At 45.8% G+C, this 25,741-nt stretch overlaps 2 protein-coding genes across 8 annotated transcripts in view; both read right to left on the minus strand.

Annotated features, from left to right (window-relative positions):
- Positions 1–1,160: 1,160 nt before the first annotated feature.
- Positions 1,161–5,921, minus strand: LOC136438527 (uncharacterized). Its single transcript, XM_066433338.1, has 2 exons — positions 4,513–5,921; positions 1,161–3,299 (listed from the first exon to the last, which is right to left on the minus strand). The coding sequence occupies exons 1-2, from the start codon at positions 5,833–5,835 to the stop codon at positions 2,286–2,288; spliced, it is 2,337 nt and encodes a 778-aa protein (XP_066289435.1). The 5' UTR covers positions 5,836–5,921; the 3' UTR covers positions 1,161–2,285.
- Positions 5,922–7,401: 1,480 nt separating this feature from the next.
- The window catches only part of LOC136438470 (uncharacterized), a 52,280-nt gene continuing 33,940 nt past the window's right edge, over positions 7,402–25,741 (minus strand). For all 7 annotated transcript variants that reach the window (XM_066433319.1, XM_066433273.1, XM_066433304.1 and 4 more), the window contains 3 exons: positions 11,026–25,500; positions 10,504–10,555; positions 7,402–9,922 (listed from right to left, as the gene is read on the minus strand). In XM_066433319.1, coding sequence (XP_066289416.1) covers positions 10,535–10,555; positions 11,026–25,500 — 14,496 coding nt within the window. In that variant the 3' untranslated portion in view covers positions 7,402–9,922; positions 10,504–10,534. The remainder of the gene's footprint in view (positions 9,923–10,503; positions 10,556–11,025; positions 25,501–25,741) is intronic.

Genomic DNA, 25,741 nt, shown 5'->3' on the forward strand with positions numbered 1-25,741 from the left:
GGAAAAAAAACTAAGGAATTCTTAAAGATTGTAATCGACAATGATTTGCTACTTTTTTGTATACGTCTCATGCAGAAAAGTTATGTTTTTTAACTGGCAGATTAAATGTTGATTTGATTCTCTTTTGTACCCCAAACAAATCTATCCACAACTCAAGTTAGCATAAAGTAGCTTTAAGTTATAACAATTGTCTAGAGCAAAAACAATTGATGAACTTAACTATAGTGACTGTCTTACCTTTATAGTTCCCTTCTTCCTCTCTCTTTCACTCCCACCAAACAAACTTCCCAGCCATTTGTTTTTGTTTTTGGCCAACAGAGCTCCAGCCATAGCTTGGTCACGATTAACTTTTGCTCATAAAAAAAGCTTGTCTGAGAACAAAGGGCTGTGACGAAATCTGGTCAGGTGACTTTTTGTATAGCCTAGGGGGTCATGACTGGCTCTGTGAGTCAAGACACCACAGGTGGGGTGTATTTTGTCATGGTGATCCACCTATTGTTCCCCTGGGGAATTTGGACAATGCCCCAGACAAGTATGACTGCGAGGATGACTCAGGTGTGCATGTTTGCCTTATAAGTGATATAAACCTGATTTGCTTTGTTTGAAAATTATAAGCCTTGGGCATAAATGGTTTTTGCAATAATGTTTATTCAAAGCTCCTGAAAGTATTCCTGGACCAATATTATTGAGTCCGATTTCAAGCTTGCCAGGCCCTGGTGGAGTCCCTTTAGGTAACGTTACAGTAAAGCTCCATTCAGGACTTAGTTAAGGTTGTTGTAAAATAAGACTCACAATATCTTTCTGTTGAGTTACCCCCTCTAGCAGTGATGGCAGGAAGTGCAAGTCATTGTTGATTAGACCAAAGAGTTTCAAGACACGCATGCACAGATATCTCTATGATGGGACTAAGGGCAAGTTGTTTCACTTTGGAGGTCTTGGGTGATTTTCTGAATTGATTTTCTGAATTGATTAACACATTTCAATCTAGATCATTAAACAGCATGGAACCCAGCATAGGGTAGCGACTTAGAAATATTGATAAACTGGTTTCAAAAGATGGCAGGGTGGTCTTGTGTGTCTTGTGGTTTGAGTTGTTGACTTAGAATCTAAAGGTTCTAGGTTCGAATCCCTAGCAGGCCCCATTGACAAACTTTAGGCAATTGATGTTAAAACCATTTATTCATTCCTACAATTCCTGAAACATTATTCACGTGTTAAGTATCATACAATCGAAGCTGGTGTGTTACGCCTGATGGCGGTTATACCGGCTATATAGATACAGATACAGAATCATGGTTAAAAGAAAGATATAAAAAGATTTGGCAAAACCATAATGTGCTGATAATTCTGATCATATAATTCTGATAATTCTGATTATTGTGAAATATATATATCACATCCATGTGCATAATACCTGAATTGTTAGTCCTATAATACAGTAGATACATATATTCAAATGAGAAGTTTTACAACTTTATATGCAAGAGTTCACTTTCAGGTTGTGTGTCGTAAAAAAAAGTGCTGTCTCAATTCTTTACTTGCATTTTAAAAGATAAGTCCTACATGTACATAATGTCCTTGATTTAGTCCTTGTCTGTAATTCACAACTTTTAGAAGACTTCTGTCTGAGATGAAATTCTAACTGAAATACAATTTTTCTACATCCGATTCACAAATCATTATTAAGGTATTCAACGAAAAGTCATTGTGACATAAATTTCTTTCTAAGCATATCACCAGATTATATGTATTTTACATAATTCCATATCCAAAAATGAGGTAATGCAGGGATAAGTTTTACCTTTAGCTGGTTAATACAACTGTTACACTTACGGATTAGTTTCTGAACAAAAACTTGCATTTGATTCTTTAGAATAAACATTTGGTTACATATAGAATCTGTGCTAATAGTATAACTATCACTGGTCCGTTGATGAAGGTTAGACATCCGTGTATAGAACATTTATTTTTCTAGTAAAAACGTAAAATTGATGCAAAATAGATGAAACAACATTAAAATCTCTAAAGAGCCAGAAAATTGATGTTTCAGACAGCATCCACTATCTTTCAGTGACTGAGAAAGAGTCTGGAGACAAGTGTTACCTGTATATCAATGAGTATCTCAATTGATATTAATTACTAATAAGTAAATGACTTACTAAAGAAATTCAAGTAGCTCCTGTTAGTGTTAGACCTGTTAGCAGGACAGAGGGTTTAACACACAGGGCTTTTCTGTTTCAGATGGGGTTGTACATTAAATTTCCTTTCATTAGATGGCCTCACTATTACTGATTCTTTTGTGACTTTTTGAACTTACTAGTTAATCTAGCCAACCCTCTTTGCCCACTCCCTTTGCTGTTCGACTTCCTGTTACTCCTCTTCTCTGATGAGTGTGATGGTTCTGCAGTCTCCGTCTCAGCGGCGTCTCTTGACCCGTTTTCTACTGGAGTCTGCGGCTGCTTCTGTTGGCGGGACAAATTGCTCCATCGCATCTTCTTCTTCTCCATATTCCTGCGGTTCTCACTGCTGTTGTTGCTCGCGACGCTTTCCACATCGGCACTCCTTGTAGATCCCTTTTTCTGCGTCTTCTTCTTTCGGCGGCTGTCTTTGCTGTTGTTGCTCCCAAGACTTGCCAACTCGTCCATCCTTAATACTTCCTCTAACTGCTCTATAACTCTTGTGTGCTCTTCTTCCCTTCCATTTTTCAGAATTAGCTGTTCTCCTCCAAGCTCCTCCATGAGTGGTTCTTCACCCCTGTACTCCATCCTTGCTTGCTCTCCTCCGTTAAGCTCCTCTACTGCTGGTTCTTCCCTCCCGAATTCTGCCTTTGCTTCTTCTCCTGAAAGTGCCTCAGTGATCGGTTCCCTCTGTCTGTTCTCATCGAGGATGGCCAGGTCTAGGTCCACCTCGATGTCGCCTGCCGACATGCCCTCCGGCGGTCGCACGTTCACGTGGAGGGACTTCCCTTCTCCCTTCGTCACCTGTACCAGCACATCTTCCGTAGCGTTGATGGCAGCTCTGACGGACGATGTCGTACTGGTGGTGGTCCTGACGCTGGAGACGGACGCGTTGTCGTCGAAGGGGAGTTTGGGCACGGTGTCCAGTACTTCATACGAGGGTGGCGGTCGATCTGGAGGACCGGTTGGCTGTTCCGGGCCACCGGCTGGATGGTCGGTGGATGGCGGACTGGAATCGACCTTCCGTAAGGTGGACCGCGGGGCGGCTGCATTGTCCTCCTTCGTGACGTAATAATGCTGGCCATTCACCAGCACTTGAGTAGCCACTGGCGTGTTCTCCTCCTGTCAAGAAATCAGATGAAGACATCATTAATATTGTTTGACCTAAAAGATGTCAACCTGTAGCAATCTGAAGCAGCCATTTGGCATCCAATTCCCTATTGGGTACAGAGTAAGACAGCAAGGAGAAGGTTGAACAATTTGTGATGGTATATATTGAAATAAAAATGCAATGTTTACGTTAGATAGCTACTGAAATGCATGTTTACATTCTTTAAAAGAAGATAAACCTGGATGTCCTTGTTTCAGGACACACGTACGCAGATGCGTCACAAATAAGTCACACAGTTGCTAACAACAATGAAGTCAGCATGTACCGGGGGTAACCCTAAGGTGTTCCTGCTTTGAAAATAGCCTCTCTGCGCAGTTGAGCAACAGTAACATCCCTTTTCAGCACACGCTAAATTAAAAAATATGACACAAATGAGTCACACAGTTGGCTTGCATACAACAATGACGTCGGCATGCAAGCCTAAGGTGCTTCCTCTTTGGAAAGAGCCTAAGCCTGAGGGCTTCCAAAACCGATTTCTGAGTATCTCTTCAAGTCAGGCTGTTTGGGGGTTAGGGCTAATAGTATTAACTGTTATGGAATAGCCTTTATGTAACGTTTGTGAAGGTTAGACATCCAGGTAAACAATATATAAGGAGAAATTCAAACTCTACAACTGGATATCTCCGAATTTTTATCCAGTTGTAGAGTTTGAATTTCTCCTTATATAGCCTTTATGTAACTTAGTGTAACTTGAAGTAACTTATGTAACTTTATGTAACTTGCAAGTTAATCTTAGTAAGACTTTATGAATGGCTTTATATGCTGATGCCACAACATCTCAGGAATGTTAAAGATAGCCAATTGGTGAACATATTGTTTACAAAATAACCTCTCTCCTATGATTTTATGATATATCTATGAATTCGTCTACTTTGCTGTTGAACATTAGCCTGGGTGCCATCCTTTTTAGCTCTACTGAGAGAGCAGAGTAAAGAAGCTAGAAAGGATGATACCGAGGCCAGGCTAGTTGAAAATAGCTCACCGCAGCAAACGGACACCAAAATGTCAGTTATTCTTAAGACCTTAGTGAAATCTTTCATTCTTTTGGGACTGAAAAAAAAGTCCTCTAGATCTGGCATAAGCAGTGTGGAAAAATAAGGGGCTTTTTTGCATGCTTTGGTGGAGTACTCTTACCCAAAACAAACAAGACATTTTGTGACTCACCTGTTGTTCTGTCCCAGTAGTTGCTGTGTTCGGCACCTCAGCAGTCTCCTCACCAGTCCTAGGCTCCCAAGTCCAGTCTTTAACGCTCCCTGCCAAGCTAAAGCGGGAATCCCGCCTGTCGACCGGCTCTTTCTGGTCGGCAACCCCGTCTGAATAGCCGTTGAGTTGCGAATTCCTCCTGCTGTCACTTGATTGGACCCCCTGGACTGATTCCCTGCAGTTGGAAGAGCCCTCCGACGGGCCAATGCTGACCGAGACTTTACTGACTTCTGACTCCTTTCTGTTGTTGGTTGACTGGATCATCATCATTGAGTCCCTGTGGCTTAATAAACCTTTTGTAGGAGTCGGACTGACACTGCTGGCATTGCTGATCTGGGACTCCCTCCTGCTGTCGTCGGCTGTTTGAATCAGCTTGCTTGAGTCACTGCCGTTTATCAAGCCTTTAGCAGGACCTGAAACGCTGCTGCTTGTTGGTGTCTCTTTTCTCATATCCTCACTGAACTTACTGGGCTCTGAGAAACTCTTCTGGCCATCGCTGTGGACTCCATTCTGCTTCTCGTGTTCAGCTGATCGGATAATGTCGTTTTCGTATTCCTCGTACAAAACGTTGGTCTGCTTTTGTAGGAAGACGGTCTTCAGCTTCCCGTCCTCGACGTAGGTGATGAACATTTCTCCGGGGATCTGGTTCTCTTTCATGAGCATTTCAGAAGGCAGGGGAAACTCTCTAAGGTTCATGATAGTCCAACCTTGCAGTTTCTCCGCATTGAAGGAGACGGCCTGAATTCCGCCAGGGGCTGGCGGGCGTTCATCGTCGGGATCAAAAGGAATGTTTTCATACGATCTGGACAACTCTTCAATCACCTGGTCTGACAGCGAGAAGCGTACCTTCTTGTCGTTCAGAGGAGGAGGACTGTGAGGGCGAGGTGCGAGGCTGGCTGGGCTAGCGGCAGCCTGAACCGCTGACGGCTCTACAATGGGCTTCTGGGGGAAAGACCGTCGCATACTACTCCCCATGGAGTCATCGATCTGACTTATCGTCCAGTTCTGGACTTTGTCGAAAGAGAACTGGTCGTGATGGTTTTGATTCCTACGAACCACCGGCTCTGACAAGGTCTCAGGTGCTCTCTGCTGTTGTTTGGGTCGGTTGGCCGCGGATCCCGGTGGTTCTTTGACAAGCACAGTGTTCCAGATTCTCTCCCTGGGCTGCTGGTTGGTGTGTTTCTCCCCACACACCTCGGCCGTGTGCCATCCCCCTGGCGGGAGGATGTTGGGGTTGAAGTCGTTGGAGATTCTGGTGTCGATGTAGGTGGTACTGCTATCCATGACGCTAGCAGGTGCCACTCAGAAAAACTCTAAACCTTCTATGCGAGTGTAATAGGCCCTGACTACTGGCACGTTTTCATTGTCTGAACTTGCTCTGCAGGTTTTCGGTAATTCGGTCTGACAGGATAATCAGCATGCAAATCAGTTCCTGACCCACATACAGAAGGACGAAAGGCTATTTTAACACCTTTTTTTCACTGTTTAATATGTACTTCTCCTTGACACTGTATACTAGGTCCTTGACAAATTAGACCAAACTGTCCTTGTTCCAATTGTGTTAATACTATATGAAATGTTGATTAAGATGTAACATAAACTTACCGCTTCTTCTACTATCTCCTCAACAATTAAGTTTAATTACCTGATTCAGGTCAGATAATTAACATTTCTTGCACCACAAAGGGTAATTATACATCAAAGAATCAACAAACCCACCCACACAATCTAAATTGGATTTCTCTTCTTTTGCCTGTGGACTTTTATAAAGGTTCACAGACTCCAATGCAAAAGACTCAAATGTGTAACGGTGAGTCATACTTCAGTTATTTTGCACTTAAAAAAAGAGACATTTTTCTGTGGGGTCAAATGTCAGTTGAGGTCAGCAGTTGTAACATCCCTCTTGTGAGCAGCATACCTTCTAGACATAATTTGCATAACAGCACCTGGTGCTTCTTAACTGTAGTTACACTGACTTTTTGGGACAAACAACAGTTATAGTCACGCAACAAACTTTACTACATGTACCTTTGCCTAGAAAGTTGTGTTTTTGTTATCGTTCATGTGTGTGTGTGTGTCATTACAGGATAACTGTAATGACCCAGTTCATCTGCGAGCGATGTGGGCGAGCATGCCTCTCCAGGATAGGACTGTTCAGCCATCAGAGGGCCTGCCCTTCCCACTAATCCTCGACGACGGGGAATAAGCCAGAGAGGTGTTTTTGAGACCTCAAAATGATTAGATTTTGGGCACCCCAGCAGCTTCCTGTGGTACTGCAGCAGAACTTCCGGTTTCGATATCTCATGTTCTGGATATGCTATGGTCATGATTCTTAGTGGCAGATAGATCTTGGGAGGGAGAGTAAGTCATGTAGGTTTGGGCCCCTTGCGGCATTTTTGGAACTGCAGCAGCCGATTTTGTTTCAACTGTGATAGTCCCTGGTATTTGACCATCTTTCTGCTGTATCTGAGTTGTTGTAATGAGATTGACAATTCAAACTCAAACTCATCAAAGAATTTTTACTCTTTTCAGTATTGAGACTTTTCATTGATGTCATATAATAATAATCGCAATTTGAATCTCCGGTGACCATGTTGACAGATAATTGGATTTAGCTGTAGAATCTTTCTTCTGTTTCACAGATGTATAATGTTTGAGCTTATCATGAATAAACAAAGGTTCAAACAAACAAATGTTGTAATCCAACATGGCACAGATGACGTCAAATGGAAAGCCTGTATACATTTGTTGTTGGTGTTATTTATGATTGAATATATTTGGACTGGAATTTGCCTTTAAGTTATCTTTCCTAAAAATACAGCTAACATAATATTACACAAATCGCTGGAACCTTTTTTCAACAGTTTATTGCAATGATAACCCAAGAGAATACAGAAAATAGAGTCTACGGTGAAGATGTCTGTTGGATGACATTCTTTTTCCCTCTTAAGTTAGAATCTACTACTAACAGTAACAATTGTACTATCAATAGAAACAGTAATAATGTTGTATACATCGAAAAATTTAGAGATATGACAAGACTACTTTCTATTATACTGAAATGTTGACTGATGACCAATTCCAATATGTCATGACAGCCACCATTTGCAAAATGAGGAATAAACAATACATGTGTGTAGCAGATCATAGTATACTGTCAAAGGTATTATTAAAAATTGCCAATTAATCCTACCAAATTTAAAAGGCAGATTGTAATATTCAGTTCTAGTTGGCCTTGACAATGTGTTGTAAAGTCTTGCAGAGCAATAGAATTTAAAAGTAAAATTACTAAATAAAACTAAATTCTGTGGAAGGGGCCCAAGTCTTCGGAATGAAATGATTATCTTTTTGTAGTTTTCTGTCTGTTTAGACTTAAACATCAGCCTTCAGAATATTACATTCACCAACATTACAACACCATAACTTTCTTTCATCTTGGTCACAAAATTTCTCTGGATCACAAAAAACTGTGTATTAGAAAAGGCATCTTCCTTTTACGGAAAAAAGTTAAAAGTTATAACTTAAAAGTTTGTCCCATTCCCTGCCTCAGAACAATAAGCCCAAATCCTACTAAATCTGTTGAATGTGCGTCTTTCTTATTGAACAACCGACCGGGTATCAGATACCTGACTGTCACAATGCCCTTACTGGTCTGACAGCATTCCCATCCACATTATTAGCCCTCCTGGGATTACTACACATTCTTGTGATGCTTCAAAGAAAGAGCGCTGTTAACAGACTACCTGATCATGAAATTCAATGGAAACAGGACAGTTTTTTAAGATTTAGTCATTTAAGATTTAGTGGATAAATCATTATGTTACACCATGTAAGAAGTGTTTTCTGATCCGTAACATTTATGCCTGCCCATCAAAACATGATAATACTGCTGAATTGATAACAACACCGTCATTGTACATGACATAGACTCAACTATCAAAGAAGTTGTCAACACTTCTATACAGTGTAGTACCTAGACAAAGTCCTAGAGGGAGCAGTCTTGGCATTCCTCCACCAGTCCTGTTCATGAGAATTACAGCTTGCGACACTTCATTATAGATAATTGGATAGGGTGTAACGTTGTATTTGTCACAGCAAAACGGTGCTCTACGTACATGTATACGAATACAACATACTTTCCACTCTTTGTCTGTCACCAACACCCTTAATTTTTGCTATCAAAATTATATAATAAATATCAATGATTGGATTTATCACATTGTTTTACAGTTCTTCCCATTTCAAATTGCTGCCACCATGTTTCGCAGTCTAGATCTTGTTATAAAACACCATAGTATACACATATCTTTACATCTGTTGTATGGCTTTAGGTCCTTGTGAATGTTACATGGTATACAAGGAATTGATATACGTGTACACAGTCATGTAAACGCTGAGAAAACTCTAAATATACTATAATATGTGTTCCTCAACATGATAACACAGACCACATTTCTAAGTGTATTTCACCTGCTTGTAATATACTTTGATGGCAATTACAGTTACTGTAGCCAATAAAGATTTTAAAAAGGAATAAGTACTATGAATTTGATGTTCAAAATTGGACCTATGGAATTCAAACTTGCTAAAATATCCACCACAAAAGTTTATGCCATCATATAGTATTAACATCATTGTAAACCCGGGCAACAATTCTTGATACATAATGATGATTAATGATGAAATTGTCTGTAGATGGCACACTGGGATTTCTCACAGGGCATGGCATACGTCAGAAATTTGTGCATTTTTATGATATCATCCTTTATGGCATTACGTGTTGAAAGGTGTTCAAAACCTTAAGTTTGTGCTTTAATGATTTTTAATATTTGTGATATACAGTCTGTAGTATCTAAAACTAGATGCACTAAAAGTATATAGCTGCAGTAACTAGCAATATAATTCATACATCGTGAACCTTCTGCCCAATATCAATTGCATTTGTCAAAATACGCCAGCTGCTAGCACACAAAAATATACAAGTACCTTGAAGGTGCTTTTATAAAATCTATAATCATCTACAATAAATAATGCGGTGATATTAACATTACCTGACAGTGTGTAGACCCCTGACTGTGTCAAGCCTTACATGGAAAATAAATCTATAGTGTAGAAACACAGTAATTTCCATCACCCTTTAGAAATATAGCACCAATATTTTGCTTTGATAAAACAACATTACCCACAACCTCTGTTATAATAAGTCCTTGTTTCAAACTTTTGTACAGGCGATCACTTTTACGAGTCTTAACCCACATCAGCAGAGCTACATACTGTATACGTTTGACAGCAAGGTCAGATTGTGACCTTACTGACAAAAGCATCAGATTCTCTAATTCCCACAGGCTGCACTCCACAACATCAGATCCTTCTGTGGATAAGCACACAAAGCAACTGTCAGAAAACATCCACAATGTGACTAGACATTGGAAACTACCCATCACCATATATCCAAATGTTCTAGCCACCTTAGCTATGAACAAAAGACCAACTAACACCAGGAGATAACAATTATACACAAAAGGATAATATATTAGATAGTAGTAGTCATACCATTATCAAAGATCAGCAGGCATCTATAGGAAAACTGCTCAGAAGAAAGCAAAACTTCAGGGGAATACAAAGTCATGTAGATGGGAAACACCATTTCCAAAGAGGGAATGAGCAAAGCCATAAGAGAGCTTAGGTCTAAAAGAGAATCCCTTTACCACAACCACCAGGACAAATACTCCTCCTGACCTTTGAATGAAAAATTGGCAAGACCAAGTGAGAGAGAGCGTCAGAGAGCCCAGGAGTCACCACCAAAAGTGAAGAGAAAAGAGGATCAGGAACATGCTACAGAAAACTGTAGTTTGAGACCAAGAGAGCTTGAAGAGACGTGCTATGCGATGCAAGACAGTCACATTATAGTGCAGAGAGCAATTATAATGTCTCTGTACAAGACAATGTTACCTGTTCCTTGTAAATGCGAACTGTTCAGCGATCAAGCACCATAGCCCAATCTCTACAAAACAGCGGCATGGGGAAGAGAAATGTACAATTAGTCCAATGACGCTACTCAACTACACAATAACGAACTCAAAGATCGATCCCTGAATGCTGTGAATTAGCTTGATCACCTTACACCACTTGTATGTACTCGTCTGGTAGATAAAAATCAGTGCCAACAAAGGTTATCCTGACAACAACAAAAGTCCACAGGCAACATGCAGCTACAACACCAGTACGTAAACACACTGTCAACGAAGTAAAAAACAACACCACATAGCCGCCATAACCATTAATTTGAAGAAGAAAAAAACAAGAATTATGAAGAACTGTGCCTAATAACATGCGACAATATCATACACCACAACCTTAAACAAGCTTTTACTTGGTAAAGTGAATGTGCAAAAAATCACCACTGTGACAGTGGGAAATCTCACTGCATTGCTACCACCTTCACCGCGGGTGTATGAGTGAATTATTTTCTACCTCCAGCATGTCTCTGTTTTCCCTTGTGGGTTCCACCACTCCTACAGGTGCAAATGTCTCATCGGTGTGTCCTTTCGTCTTCTTTCCTTTCTTATCACCCTTCAGGAATGGGAAGAACCGACTCTTCTTGAGTTTACCGACCTTTTTCGGTTTCCCCGCCTCGTCCTCTCGGACATCGTGGTCTGCGAACGTTAGCGGTTGTTCGCGGTCTTGTGAGTAGTCCCTTTCAGGATAGCTGTTGATGTAACGACCACTAACTGCTGGCCCTGACATGTCCATTGGTTCTGGTGGTCGAGAGATTGTGGGGTTGGTTGTTGTAGGCATGGCAGAAGGGGGAGGCCTTGAGTATGGACTGCTTCCCGAGCTGCTCGCACTTGACCTTCTCCTACGCGGAGGAGCAACAGGGGAGGATGGAGATGGTTGATGAGGAGGATGTGAGACAGGGCGAGGTGAGTGCTGCGCCATGCTGTCTGGCGTCGGAGACTTGGGTCGAGCGTGGCTGGACGTTACATAAATCGGAGCAGCCGTGCTGCTGTGTGAGCTCGGCCTTGATGCGTCCACGACCAAACTGACGTCGTCGCTGCTTCTCCCGTTGTCGTACTTGTAGGTGATGATCCTGTCGGAGCGCCTGCTGCTCACCGACTCTGCTGGTGTGGACGGCCTACTGCCGGACTTCACGATCATCTGCGAGGGCCTGTGATCCTCTCTGTGTAAAGGCACGACTTCGTGGGTCCCGTTAGCATGGGTCCACTGGATGTCCGGCGGGATTGAAGGCTCGTGCCTGCTACCTGACGTCATCTCCAGTGTCTTTGGTGTGTCCAGGTCATCTGTAGGGGAAGGAGGCTTGGCAGCTGAACTTTCCCTTTCATAATGTGTCGATGGGAACTGCATTGCCGGTCTCCCCACACCAGAGATACCAGAGATCGAGGTCGATTTGTCATCATCATCATCGTCCTCACTCGCCTGCCGCGAACCCGGCTGGAAGTACGCCTGTCGCGAGGTGGCATCAACAACCTCTCCAGGGGTACTGTGCCCAGTTTTGGACATATACAGCTTTTTAACCTCACCGTTTTCAACATAGGTGATGTACATCTCTCCTGGCAGGATAGCGCTGCTATGTTGGACTCTTCCGTCTCGCTCTGGAAGAGGGATGTCGTCAGACCTGAGGAACTTTAAGCCTGAAAGATCCGGGGGATGTTCCCCGACCAGTACCGATGATCCCCTTGATGATTGAGGTCGTCGGTAAAACCTCTGCTTCAATTTCCCGTCCTCGAGATACGAGATACGCATCTCGTCTGGTCCGACGGCAGAGTTCCCGCCGACTGTCTCCTTCTTGATGACAGTCCAATCTTGCACTCGACTGAAGTCGAAGTCTTTCCTCTCTGGCCTATTTGCTTTAGTCCAATTTGTGATTTCTTCAGGCCTTAACCTGGATGCTTGGGGAGCTGCAGGCCTTGCCTGAGTCCAATCCATAGTTTCTTGCGGTAATGACCTTGCTACTTGTGGAGCTGCCCCATCTTCTCGAGGGACCGTTACCCTGGGCGATTGCCGCACTGCGTCCTCTTGCATCGTGGGACTGCCCTTCACAAAGTAAGTGTTGCGAACCTGCACAGGCAAGGCAGCACTGACGTACGTCTTCTCTACGGGGATGTTGGACCCCGGCTGATACTCGTGCACTGTCCAGGTTGCAACCCTTGAGAAGTCAAAGGGGATGTAGTGCGGCTCTTCCGGCACCCTCGCTTTCTTTTCGACTTCATTTCTCCTTCCAACAGTCCAGTGCATCAACCTACTGAAGTCAAAGGCAAACGGAGGCTTGTCCTCTCGGTAGGAAATCTTTGTTGTCGTGCGAGGTCTTTGCATTATTGGAGACTCCGGTGGTCCGGGGATGTAGATGTAAGTCCACCCGTCTTTCTGCACAATCTTCTCCTGATGAAGACCACCCGATGTCAGCTCCATGATGAGTTCACTGTCCAGACTTTCGTCCCCCTCTCGTTCTATCTGTCCCCTTGTCATATTCCTAGTTGAGTTCCACTGCTTGGTGGGATACCCAACATTAGGAATATTTGCAACTGTTGCTCCCTCTCTTTGGGTCCGCCTGCGACCACTTTTCTGTTTCGACTGGAAGATGTCGCCGTAATCATACACATCTCCTTCCTCCTCTTCGACAGTTGAATGCAATGGGTTGTACCTGATTATCCCCTGCTGCATAAGGGACTCGAGTTCTCCAGTAACCTGTAGCTCTGCTGGGACCCAGTTACTGAACAGAGTGTCGACGTCTGCTCTCTGATACTCGTCAGAGATCACGGTTCCAGTGGACGCTACCCGTCGCTGGGTAGGTGGAAGCCGTCTTGTCTGCTCAAGTGGGACCTCGCCTTGGGCATCCTGGACTTGTCGTACATATATGTTCCTCAGCTGTGGCCCATCGCCTACTTGAAACACCTGTGTGGTCTGTAACTTCTTCAGCTCGTACGACGGACCGAAATGTATCATACCCTCCTGTACATCACAGAAAGGACAATCTGGCATAGACGGCAGGTTCTCCCCTTCTTTGAAGGCCACTGATCCATCCGAGTTCTCTACCAGCTGTGCGACAGCCTCTTGGATCTCACATGCAGGATCCCTCAACTTTGAGGATCTTTGCATCCTACTTATTGCCTGGTGGATGTCTTCATGGGTTAATAATACCTCTCTGGCTACTTTTGGCCTGAGGTCGGGTAGTTCAGTGACAGACTCTAGCTTTGACTTTGACACATGGCTTTCTGCTGCTGAATACGAGCGATGCGAGTCGTGTTGCTGCCTGTGTAGTTTGGGTGTCTTATCTTGCGGAAGCAGACGCCACATGGTGGTCTTCGGCATCAGAGGAGGGACTTCCCTTTGGATTTCAAGGTTGTCCCTTAGGACAGTCTCCTGGCCTGCGTGCATCTTGTGGCTCTGCACATGCTGAGCGTGTATCTGTCGGAAGACTCCAGCTGGCGTTAAGGACTCTTTTGCGGCATTGGAAGACAAAGGTGGAATAGTCGATATGATTTCCACCTGTTCGCCCATGGACCTTTCACTGGGCATTTGCTGCATCCTCCGCTGCGCAGCATGCACCTTTTCCATGACTTCAGCTGGTACAATGCCTTCGCTTGCAGCTTGTGTGGGAATAGGGGCAACAGCTGAGACCACTTCAGCCACCACATCTGACATGGATCCCTCCCGGGCAGCTACCATCTTGGGCGGCTCAGCTTTGATCCAAGTCTGCGTTCTTGGTGGTTCCACCTTCTGATACCTTTCCGATTGTACACGTTGCTGTCTTGCCGACTGTTCGGCTACAACTGTGGGCATGCCATGCACGGTCTCTTCTGGTATTTCCATGCGCATCTCGCGGGTCTGGGTGGGAATGACCTGCCTCATGGCCCTTTCCTGCTGTGCCCTTTCCAGTGGTACCATCCTAACTTTGTGGTCAGGCATGGGTATCGGCGGAATGGTGTACACGACCTCATCCCTAGTCTGTAAGCTGCTGTCCTTTGCGTGTCTCATTTTTGGAGGGGGCACGTGAACCCAGGTCTGGGTTTGTGGTGCAGGCACCACATTTCTGTAGTTTTCATGAGGGAGAGCCTCTCCTCTTGCCACACTGGCCCTTGGACCGTCAAATTCACTCACACCCTCTCTCAGCCCTTCCAGTATGTTAGTCTCTCTTCCATAGTGTGGACGCAGCTCTGTTTGGGCCCTGTCCGCTTGTGCTTGACTGAGCATTGCCGATGGAACTTGAATGAGTCTTGCTTCCCCTTTAGGAGCACCTGGAGGGATGAAGTACACATATTCATATCTCGTGTCCACACTGCCCTCCTCGCCGTAATGAGGATGTAGCATGGACCTGAACTCGTCCGCTTGAACTTTCTGAAGACGAAGTACTGGCACCTCCGAAGATTCCGCTGTGTGTTGAGGGACAATGGTGTACAAGTAAACATACTCTTGCTTTTCATCAATCACTTGTTCTTGACCAAAATATGGATGCAGTTGTGTCCCTATACGTTGGGACAGTGCCGTTACCATTGCTTCTCTAGGTATCGACCCGACATTTGCAGAATCACCTCTAGTAAAAGGTGGGATTTCTTGAGCAGACAACTGTCTTGTGCCGACCACTTGTTCTTGAGCAAAGTATGGATGTAGTTGTGTCCTGATATGTTGGGACCGCGCAGTTGCCATTGCTTCTGAAGGTATAGACCCGACACTTGCAGAATCCGTACCTGGACCTGGTGGTATTTCTCCAGGAGACACTTGCCTTTCGTCGATGACTTGTTCTTGAGCAAAGTGAGGGTGCAGTTGTGTCCTGACATGTTCAGAACGTGCTGTTTCCATTGTCTGTGATGGTATGGAACCAACATCTGCCAAATCACCCCTTGTGACTGGCGGTATTTCTTGAGAAGACTCGTGCCTTGTTTCCAAAACAATCTCTTCTGCATAGTACGGTTGCAGCTCAGTCTTGACAAATTGCAGAAGAGCCTTCTCCCAATGTTCCTCTGCCTCGAGGCTCTGTCGACCACTTTCCCAAGTTGGTACGTGGGAAATAGTGTGTACTTTCTCCTCTATAGTTTGCATGGTACCTTCTTCCCCGGTGACAAAGTTTGGAAGCAGCTCAGTTTGGGCCCTGTCTGCTCGTGCTTGACCGAGATTTGCTGATGGAACCCGAATGATCCTTGCTGCACCCTGTGGAGCACCAGGAGGGATGAAGTACACATACTCGTGTCTCGTATCCATACTTCCCTCCTCGGCAAAATGGGGATGTAGCATGGACCTGAACTCATCCGCACTCACAGTCTGAAGACGAAGGACTGGCACTTCAGTAGATTCTGCAGTGCTAGACGTGTGTTGAGGGACAACGGTGTACAAGTAAACATGCTCTTGCTTTTCGTCAATGACTTGTTCTTGAGCAAAGTATGGATGTAGTTGTGTCCTGATATGCTGGGACTGTGCAGTTGCCATTGCTTCTGGAGGTATAGACCCGACACTTGCAGATTCCGTACCTGGACCTGGTGGTATTTCTCCAGGAGATACTTGCCTTTCGTCGATGACTTGTTCTTGAGCAAAGTATGGATGTAGTTGTGTCTTGATATGTTGGGTCTGTACTGTTTCCATTGAATGTGAAGGTATGGCACCGACATTTGCAGAGTCCCTACCTGGACCAGGCGGTATCTCTTGAGCAGACACTTGCTTGGTGTCGATTACTTGTTCTTGAGCAAAGTATGGATGCAGTTGTGTCCTGATATGTTGGGACCGCGCAGTTACCATTGCTTCTGAAGGTATGGACCCGACACTTGCCAAATCCGTACCTGGACCTGGTGGTATTTCTCCAGGAGTTACTTGCCTTTCGTCAATGATTTGTTCTTGAGCAAAGTATGGATGTAGTTGTGTCTTGATATGTTGAGTCTGTACTGTTTCCATTGAATGTGAAGGTATGGCACCAACATTTGCAGAGTCTCTACCTGGACCATGCGGTATCTCTTGAACCGACACTTGCTTAGTAGCGATCACTTGTTCTCGAGCAAAGTGAGGGTGCAGTTGTGTCTGGATATGTTGGGACTGTGCTGTTTCCAGTCTTTCAGATGGTATGGAACCTACACTTGCTGAATCACCCCTTGCGACTGGCGGTATTTCTTGAGAAGACTCATGCCTTGTTTCCAAAACAATCTCTTCTGCATAGTATGGTTGAATCTCAGTCTTCACCCATTGCAAGAGAACATGTTCCCAGTGTTCCTCTGGCTCGAGGCTCTGCCTACCAGTTTCCGTCGGTACACTGGGAATAGTTTTTATTTCCTCCTCTACAGTTTGCATGGTCCCTTCTTTCCCGGTGACAAGGTTTGGTGGTGGGACGTACACGTACGTTTGCTTTTGCGCCTGCTGCGTAACTTTCTGGTACACCTCGAGCGGGATGTCGAAACCCTGCGCCATCTCCGTTGGGAGAGGGGACAGGTCAGAGATGACCTCCATGCTGATCATGTTCAGAATGGTCTCGTCTGCGCCGTGAAGACCCAGCTCTGTCTCCACCTGCCCAGCCTCCGCAGTCTGCATGGATTCTGTGGGCACGGTGCTTGATTTCAGAGTATGCGCTTTTGGTATTGGTGGCACCAAGGGAACTGCTTCTTCCTTCATGCCTTCAACTCCTTCCCTTCCTTGATTCATGATTACAGATCGAGCAACTTTTGCCTCTTCCATCTTAACATCTTCTGTGCTTTGCCTAGCAGTAGACGGTTCCAATGGCTCTAGTTCAGTGGCTTGATTCTCTACCACATCCAAAAAGGCTTCTCTACCCATGTGCAGTTTCGGAGGTGCAGCATGCACCCAAATCTCTACCATTTCGTTAATTTGAGCCTGTTGGAACACTTCATCTGGCTCACTCCGTACATGTGCCACTTGAGTCACCAGTGGCGCTACTTTTTTGTATCCATGTTCTTTGACTTGGATGACTCCATGTTTGGCTTTGTGGAGAGACTGGTGTGTCCCTGTTTCTGTCAAGGCAGCCTTATGTTTTTGTTCTTCGGCGATGGTCATTTGTCTGGCCCTGTCCATTGGTTGGGGCACGGCTGGCAAATCAATGGCTACCTCTGTGTCCGCTTCTACGACTTTCTCAGCAGTGACCTTCAGGAAGAGTTCTTTAGGCATCGACTTCTCCCCCGCGGATTTCATTACCAACGGCGACAGATCAAACGCTTCTTCGACCATAACTTCATCTTTTCTCTCCTCGTAGAATTCTAATTTGGGGAGTTTGAGGTGAAGCAGCTCGGCTGCAAAGACATCCACTGTGTTAAACCTGGTTTGGTCGATGAAACCTAGGTCAGCCATTTCCATGTCCAGCTCGCTCACGTCACTTGTGTTATCTTCTCTCAGTTCCTCCTGAAGCTCCTGAGCAAACTTGATATCCATCATCAAGCTTTGGATTTTCTCTGCACTAAGAGCTTGCTTTGGCAGCTTTGGGATCAGGCCAAGCTTGGCTGCCCTTTTCAGAATCTTAGGCAATTCACCCGTTTCCTCCAGAGAGAGGTCCATGACCTTTTCTTTGAGTTTGAATCGCGGAGCACGATTAGCAGGAGGCGCAGAACGCATTTGCCTCGCTGGTTCTATCTTCTGCATCTGCATCGGTTGAAAGGGTTCCTCTATTTTGGGTGTACTTGCTTTAGCCTTGTTGAGTTGTCCAAGAGCTACGCTTGGTTTGGCTTTGTCGAGTTCCACCTTTGGCAGCCGCAGGCCCTTTGTTTTCTTTGGCTCATCCAATTTGACCTCCTTGGCTTCATGTACAGGTTTCTTAGGAACCGTCACAACTTGCGGAGAGTTGATGTAAATGGTCTGTACCCTTTCAGCTGGAATTAACTCGGGTTGAGTGCTGTCAAACTCTACAACTGATATGTTGTCGTCTACATCCGATTCGTGGACGTATGCCGTATTTTGCACATATTTCAGGTATGACGGACTCTCGCTTCTCTGTAGACCTTTATCGGCACTGAGAACATCTGCCTTCTCCAGCGGCGTTGCCTTTGCTCTGTCTGTGGAAAACCCTGGCAAGTCTTCGTATGATTCCGGATGGGAGTTGGCCTTCTTCAGCTCTGCTTCGAGCAAATCCATGTCTGGCTGTACCAGATCGAGCGCTGCCCTGAAAAACGCTGGCTCAACTGGCGCATACTCCACTGCCTCCATGTTCACAATTGGTATCTCCTCCGCCACTTCTTCGTAGTTGACGTGCACCTGACGTTGGACCGGCTGGTGGTATCGAGGCATTTCCAGTTCCAGCTCCTCGTGCCTTGCCCGGTGCATGTTCAACATCACCTGTCCGTGCACGCTTCTGTGGAACGTGAGAGGCGGAAGTTCGGCCTCTTGTTCGTAATGCAACCTGGCCTCTTGTTCCTGCACTTGTAGGTACTGTGGCTTTTCTGACCTCTCCCAATTTGTCTGATGCCGATGAAGACTTTGCTTCACAGCTTGAAACACAGGAGTGTCGAAGTTTGGTAGAGGTGGAGTAGCTGTGGCATGGCCCTCTTGAAGGAACTGCTGCTTCTGAATACCGTGCTTATACCTCGGCTGTTCTGCCTGAACTAACTCAAGATTTGCCTTCAACTTCTGAATCACGACTTGGCCTGAAACAGAGGACTGATAGGACACAGGTGATATCCTACCCATAGACTCTTCTCGGGTCTCACTTTTGTTTACTGTGGCGTTGTGTCGAGGGGCTTGTGCTTTCACTTTAATTGCAGCTGCCCGGAGTGTCGTCATAGTGGTCTTGCTGGCAGATGCCTGCCTGAATGACGGAGCACGAGACAGTTTCCCGTCGGTGGTGTCTTCCGGTATGTAATTATTTTTCACTATGGCCTGGTGATACCTGGCATTTTCTGCCGTGACTTGCTCAAGACTGGCCTTCGACTTTTCCATGATGATCTTTCCATATCTCACAGAGTCAAAGGAGACAGGCGACACTTTTCCTATAGCACCCTCTTCTACTGATTCGTTATGTTCAGCAGCTTGGTATTGGGCGGCTTGTGCTCGGACTTGTTCTGCATTTGCTCTGAATGTGTGGACCGTTATCCTGTCAACATCTGCCTTCCTTAAGGACGGAGCACGTGACAGTTGCCCATCAGTGCGATCCTCTGGAATGAACTGATCTTTCATTATGGCCTGGTTGTAACGAGGGCTTTCTGTCAACACCTGCTCAAGATTGGCTTTCCACTTGTCCATGAGGATCTCTCCAAAAGTGACCTTTTCAAAAGAAACGGGGGACACCTTTCCTGTGGTACCTTCTTCTAAAGATGTTTGATTCACAGTGGCCTGATACTGCGGCAACTGGGCCATGACTTTCATGGCATTAGCTCTGTAAGTGTCCATGGCCACCTGGTCCATTTCTGCTTTCCTGAAGGAAGGAGCTCGCGACAGTTTTCCTCCGATGCTGTGTTCTGGAATGAACTGATCTTTTACAATGGCCTGGTGGAACCTGGGAGCTTCTGCTACCACCTGTTCGAGGCTAGCCTTCCACTTGTCCAGGAAAATCTCCCCAAACACTCCAGATTCATATGAGAGAGGAGATATCCTTCCTGTAGATCCCTCTCTCAACGACTCATAATTTTCGGTGGCCCTGTACTGTGGGGCTTGTGCCTTCACATGATGTTCAGTGGCTCTGAATGTGTCCATCAAAGCCTGCCCAAGGACTAGATTCTGGAGATTTGGATTTGGAGGAATCTCTCCTTCAGTCCTCTCCTCCCACAACAGCTGCTCTTTGACCATTGCTTGATGGTACCTGGCTTCTTCAGTCTGGATCTTCTCCAAGTTTGCTTTCCACTTCTCCATGAAAATGTGCCCCAAAGACGCAGCTTCAAACGCTACTGGAGAGACTCTCCCTGTGTCCTCCTCCATCAACGATGCATGGCCCTCCCTGGCCCAATGTCGAGGAACTTCTTCCCTTACTTCATTTGCTGTGGCTCTGAATGTGTCCATGAAAGCCTCACCCAGAATGAGCTTCTCTGGAGATGGCTCTGGTGACAGCCGCCCATCTATTCTTTCAGATCCCAAGTATTCATTGGAGACGACGCCTTGGAGGTACCTTGGTTTCCACGACTCAATTACAGACAAGTCTGCACTCATCTTTTGTAGCAAGATTTCCCCCATCATCGCACCTTCCAGGGTGACCGGTGAAATCCTTCCAGTCGATTCCTCGGGCAGTGATGTCCTCCCTTCTGTGGCAAAGTGTCTTGGTGCTTCTGCTCTGACATGCTTTGTAGTAGCCTTGAACGTCTCCATCAGTGTCTGTGCCGCTACGAGATTGTCATACGACGGCTCTGGGGACAGCTTACCATCCACCTGTTCTTCCCCAACATATTCATCTGAGAGGATGGCATGCAGGTACCTTGGAGAGGAGCCTCTCACAAGATCAAGTTGTGCTTTCCACTTGTTCATGACAATTTCCCCCAGTGCAGCCCTCTCAAACGAGACAGGAGAGACTTTCCCAGTTGACTCATCATTCAGTGAAAGTTCGCCCTCCATTGCGATATGTCTTGGTACTTCCTCCCTGACTTCTTTGGAAGCTGCACGGAATGTCTCCATCAGCACCTGAGCTGTCACCAGGTTCTTAAAGGTTGGCTGAGGCGAAATCCTACCATCTACTTCTTCTCTACGCATAAACTCGTTTGAGTTGATGGCGTGGTGATACCTCGGTGTCTGTGCCTTTACTCTGTCAATGTTTGTTCTCCACTCCTCCATGAAGACATGATCAAAGGAAACACTTTCGAAAGATACTGGAGAAATTCTACCAGCTGATTCGGTGAGGGAAGCTTGCCCCTCAGTGGCAAATAAACATGGCACCTCCGCTCGAACTTGGTCCGAGGTTGCCCTGAAAGTTTCCATCAGGGTCTGAGCTGCGAAGAGATTTTGAAGTGTCGGTTCCGGCGACAACCTTCCGTCGACTCGATCCTCCCCTACATACTCGTCTGACATGATAGCTTGGTGGTATCTGGGTGAACTGGCTTTGACGAGATCGATGTTGGTTTTCCACTGTTCCATGAAGATCTCTCCCAAATCAGCTTTCTCAAATGAAACAGGGGACACTTTTCCAGTTGACTCTACTCTCTCTGATGTTTGGCCCTCCTGCGCCGTGTATCGTGGTACCTCTTCTCTAACTTGCTCTGAGGTTGCCTTGAAGGTTTCCATAAGAACTTGGGCTGTCAGCAGATTGTCAAGAGTTGGTCTCGGAGAGATTCGTCCATCTATCTCTTCCACTCCAACAAATTCATCTGAGACATAGGCTTTGAGATACCGCGGGACTTGAGTGCTCTGCTCTTTTGTAATTGCTTTGAACTTTTTCATTACAATATCCCCAAAGGCAGCGTTTTCAAAAGAAACGGGCGAAATGGTACCGGTCGAGTCCTGGGATGTCTTACCTTCTGTGGCAAAGTATCGGGGTACCTCCTGCCTAACTTGTTCAGAAGTGGCCTTATGTGCCTCTAGCAGTACCTTGGCTGTCAGCAGCTTTTCAACATTTGGCAGGGGTGAAATTCGTCCATCTATCTCTTCTTCCCCGACAAATTCATCCATAACATACCCATGGTGATACCTTGGAGTTTGTGCCTTGACCTCATCAAGGTTTGTTTTCCATTTCTCCATGAACACTTCACCCAAGGCAACACTTTCAAAGGAGACTGGAGAGATGGTACCAGTTGATTCCTCTCTGTATGACGTGTGGCCTTCCCTTGCCGTGTATCGTGGCACCTCTGCTTTAACTTTCTCAGAGGTTGCCCTGAATGTTTCCATGAGTACCTGAGCTGCCAGCAGGTTCTCAGCTGTCCGTCTGGGCGAAATTCTCCCATCAATCTCTTCCTCCCCAACAAATTCATCAGAGATGAAGGCATGGTGGTATCGTGGGAGTTCGGCCTTTTCCTCCTTGGTGATCGCTTTGACTTTTTCCATACAGATCTCACCGAAAGTAGCATTTTCAAAAGACACCGGTGAAACAGTACCAGTGGAGTCCACTGACAATGTTTGCCCCTCCCTGGCAAAGTGTTGTGGTACCTCTGCTCTTACTTTGTCGGATGTTGCCCTGAATGTTTCCATCAGGACCTTGGCTGAGAGGAGATTTTTAAAAGTTGGCTGAGGAGACAATCTCCCATCAGCCTCTTCTCTGCCAAGGTACTCTTCTCCGATGACGGCATGGTGGTATCTAGGTGAACTTGCTTTGACAAGATCAATGTTCGTTCTCCATCGTTCCATGAAGATCTCTCCCAATGTAGCACTCTCAAAGGAAACAGGGGACACTTTGCCTGTTGATTCCTCATTATGAGACATCTGGTCTTCCTTAGCAATGTATCTCGGTATCTCTGCCCTGACTTGCTCGGAGGTTGCTTTAAACGTTTCCATCAACACCTGGGCTACGAGAAGGTTCTGAGCAGTTGGCCTGGGTGAAATTCTTCCATCTATTGCTTCATCCCCCATGTACTCATCAGACAGAATGCCATGGTGATACCTCGGTACCCGTACCTCCTCTTGTTTCATGACTGCTTTCCACTTTTTCATAAAGACCTCTCCAAAGTCAGGACTATCGAAAGATAATGGAGAAATCTTCCCTGTGGATTCTTGTTGGAGCTCATTTTCTGTTGCGTGATATCGTGGCCTCTCGAGGGGAACTTCTTCCACATTGGCTTTGAATATGTCCATCAATGCCTGTCCAACGACCACATTTTGGGGATTTGGTGGAGGGGAGACTTTTCCATCAATGGATTCACCACTGACAATTCCGTGTTGGATGATCCCATGATGATACCTTGCCGTCTCTGCTTCTATAGTTTGTAAGTCAGCCTTCCATTGGTCCACAAAGACTTGTCCAAGTAGAGCGTTCTCAAACGAGACTGGCGAGAATTTTCCAGTGGATTCTTCTGGAAGATCTGAGCGGTTTTCTTTTGCAAAGTAACGAGCATGTTCTGACCTCCTTACACCAGACTTTGATTTGAAAGACTCTTGTCTCAACAGTTCTACCGCAGCTTTGTCAAAATTTTCCTGTGTGAGGACGCCGTCGATTTCTTCCTCTGCTGCATACTCTCTCGACACAATCCCTTGATGGTAACGGGGATCCTCTGTGTCCACAGCCCCTGCTTCTGCTCGGAAAATATCCATCAGTGTTTCTCCAATAACCAAAGACTGTAGGGAAGGGGTGGGGCTAATGCGTCCATCTTCCCCTTCTTCTGCGACGTAGCCTTCTGAAACCAGTGCCTTCAGGTACTCTGGACTACTGGAGCGAAGCCCACCCGTACTGTGCTCCCACAGAACCTGTTTCACCTGCTCCCCCATCAACCTTTCCAGCTCAAATCTTTCACTGTCCTCGTCGAAATCCTCCTCATGCAGAAACTCCAGGTCTTCCACCGAGTGGAGGTATCGAGGTGATTCAGACCTGACTTTCTTGGCATTCGGCCTATACATGTCCATAACAGCCTGGCCGTATGCAAGCATGTGGAAGGGTAGGGGAGGAAGCTCCTCTTTAGCCTCCTCCAACTTGACGTGGGCCTTGCCTTCTTCCCCTTCAAGGTACTTTGGCTCTTCAAACACAACTTGCGACATCTCAGCTTCGAAGACCTCCTGCATGACGTCATGAAGCTTGGCGTGTGCGCAGGAGTCACAGTACCCAGGAAACTCCCCGTTGACCTGCTCTAGGTTGGTGTAAATGGACCTGAGGACACCGTTCAGGTATTCAGCCTCCTCCACCTCTATTTCTTCCGTCTGTGGATTGAATACCTCCTGTTCGACCACATTGATCTGTGCAGCCTGATACTGCAGCCTGGGTACCTCGTCCGTTTCCTCCACTGATGCCCAAGCATTCAGGTTCTGTCCCTGTAAATACCGGGGTTGCCTCGACACCTGCTCCTTGTCGATTGCAATGTGGAATACATCATTTAGCACTTCATCCCAGGTGCCCATCTCGAGCGTGATTGGCGACACCCTACCCTCTCTCTCCACAGGAACAGCAGGAGCTTCGTCCATTCGTAGCACGTGGTGGGGTATGATGACCTCGCTTTTTATTTCTTCCCAGTTCCCGAAAGTCAGGATGTCCTCATCTAACACGATGACGTGGTCACCCTGCTGCTTTCGTATCTGAGGAATCTTGTCGATGATTCTCTCGATCGTGACCGGGTCGACTTCCTTCTCTTGTGCATAGCTCCTGAACAGCAGGTCCTTGGATGGGATTGTGTAATACATGTCACCCCTGTGGATTCTCACGTTGCCATGGCAATGGTACCTCCCATCGTCCTCTGGGTACAGGTCGGTATGATGGTGAGAGCGACACTTAGGCCCGTGCGGTTTTGACATGTCTAACTCATGGTGAACTGGATGGCTTTCCTCCCGTTTTGATGGCCTTGCCGTCAACGGCATTGGCGGCTTGAATAACCTGTACAGACCAACCTGTTTGTTCTCGGTCTGTTCCGGACCAACGCGCATCGCTATGGCAACTGCTTTCTTGGGACTCGGCTGTTCCACAGGCTTCATGTGTCGCCTTCTTTTCCTCTTTTTCAGTTTCTTTAGTTTCTGGTACTGCTCTTGAAGCCGCCTCTGTCTCCTTATCCTCTCCTCATAAACAATGCGTTCTTTCAGGAGCCTTTGCCTTTCTTCGATGTTTGCCAACTCTTGTACCAAACATTCTTTCACCTTTCCCACATTCAATACCAGCTTTTCTGTCTCGTCCATGTCATGGCCCATCATGGTGAGAACTTGCCTGGTGTATTCACAATACGGACACGGCTCTTTTCGCTTACGTTTGTAAAGCTTGCCTGTCCGACCAATGATGGGGGAGGGATGTTGTTGGCGCGACTGCGGCGGCTCATTGGTTGAATGGTTCTCCACCATCTTTTTGGCTACATATTCTTTGATGGAATCCTTCTTTGTTACCCTGGCCGACTTTGCTGGGGTGGCATTTTCTATTCCAGAATCAGCATCCTCGATCTCATTTCTTTCCGTGAACGACTCTGTTCTGAGCTGTGACGTTGGAAGGAAATGATTATAAGTCAAAAACGCTACATCCTAACAAAACCCCTTTAACCATTAGACGTATATTGAACCATCTACAAAGCACCGTTTTGACAGCTTTCAGCATTCCTGATAACTATTTAGAAGCAGCTCACCTTTCAGAGCAAAAGCTTCATCTAAATCCTAAATGCCCACAAAGTGAAGCATCCATTCTTACTACAAAGTAAATTCTTTAATGTAGAAAGCAACC

This window comes from Branchiostoma lanceolatum, chromosome 1 (genome assembly GCF_035083965.1).
Source record: "Branchiostoma lanceolatum isolate klBraLanc5 chromosome 1, klBraLanc5.hap2, whole genome shotgun sequence".
NCBI lineage: Eukaryota > Metazoa > Chordata > Leptocardii > Amphioxiformes > Branchiostomatidae > Branchiostoma > Branchiostoma lanceolatum.

What these genes read in the sequence shown, in the direction of transcription:
- LOC136438527 (XM_066433338.1), bottom strand. Translation starts at nt 5,835, where the DNA reads ATGGATAGCAGTACCACCTACATCGACACCAGAATCTCCAACGACTTC. An exon ending in CTACTGGGACAGAACAACAG is followed by an intron (nt 3,300 to 4,512) that starts GTGAGTCACAAA and finishes ATTTCTTGACAG; the next exon opens with GAGGAGAACACGCCAGTGGC.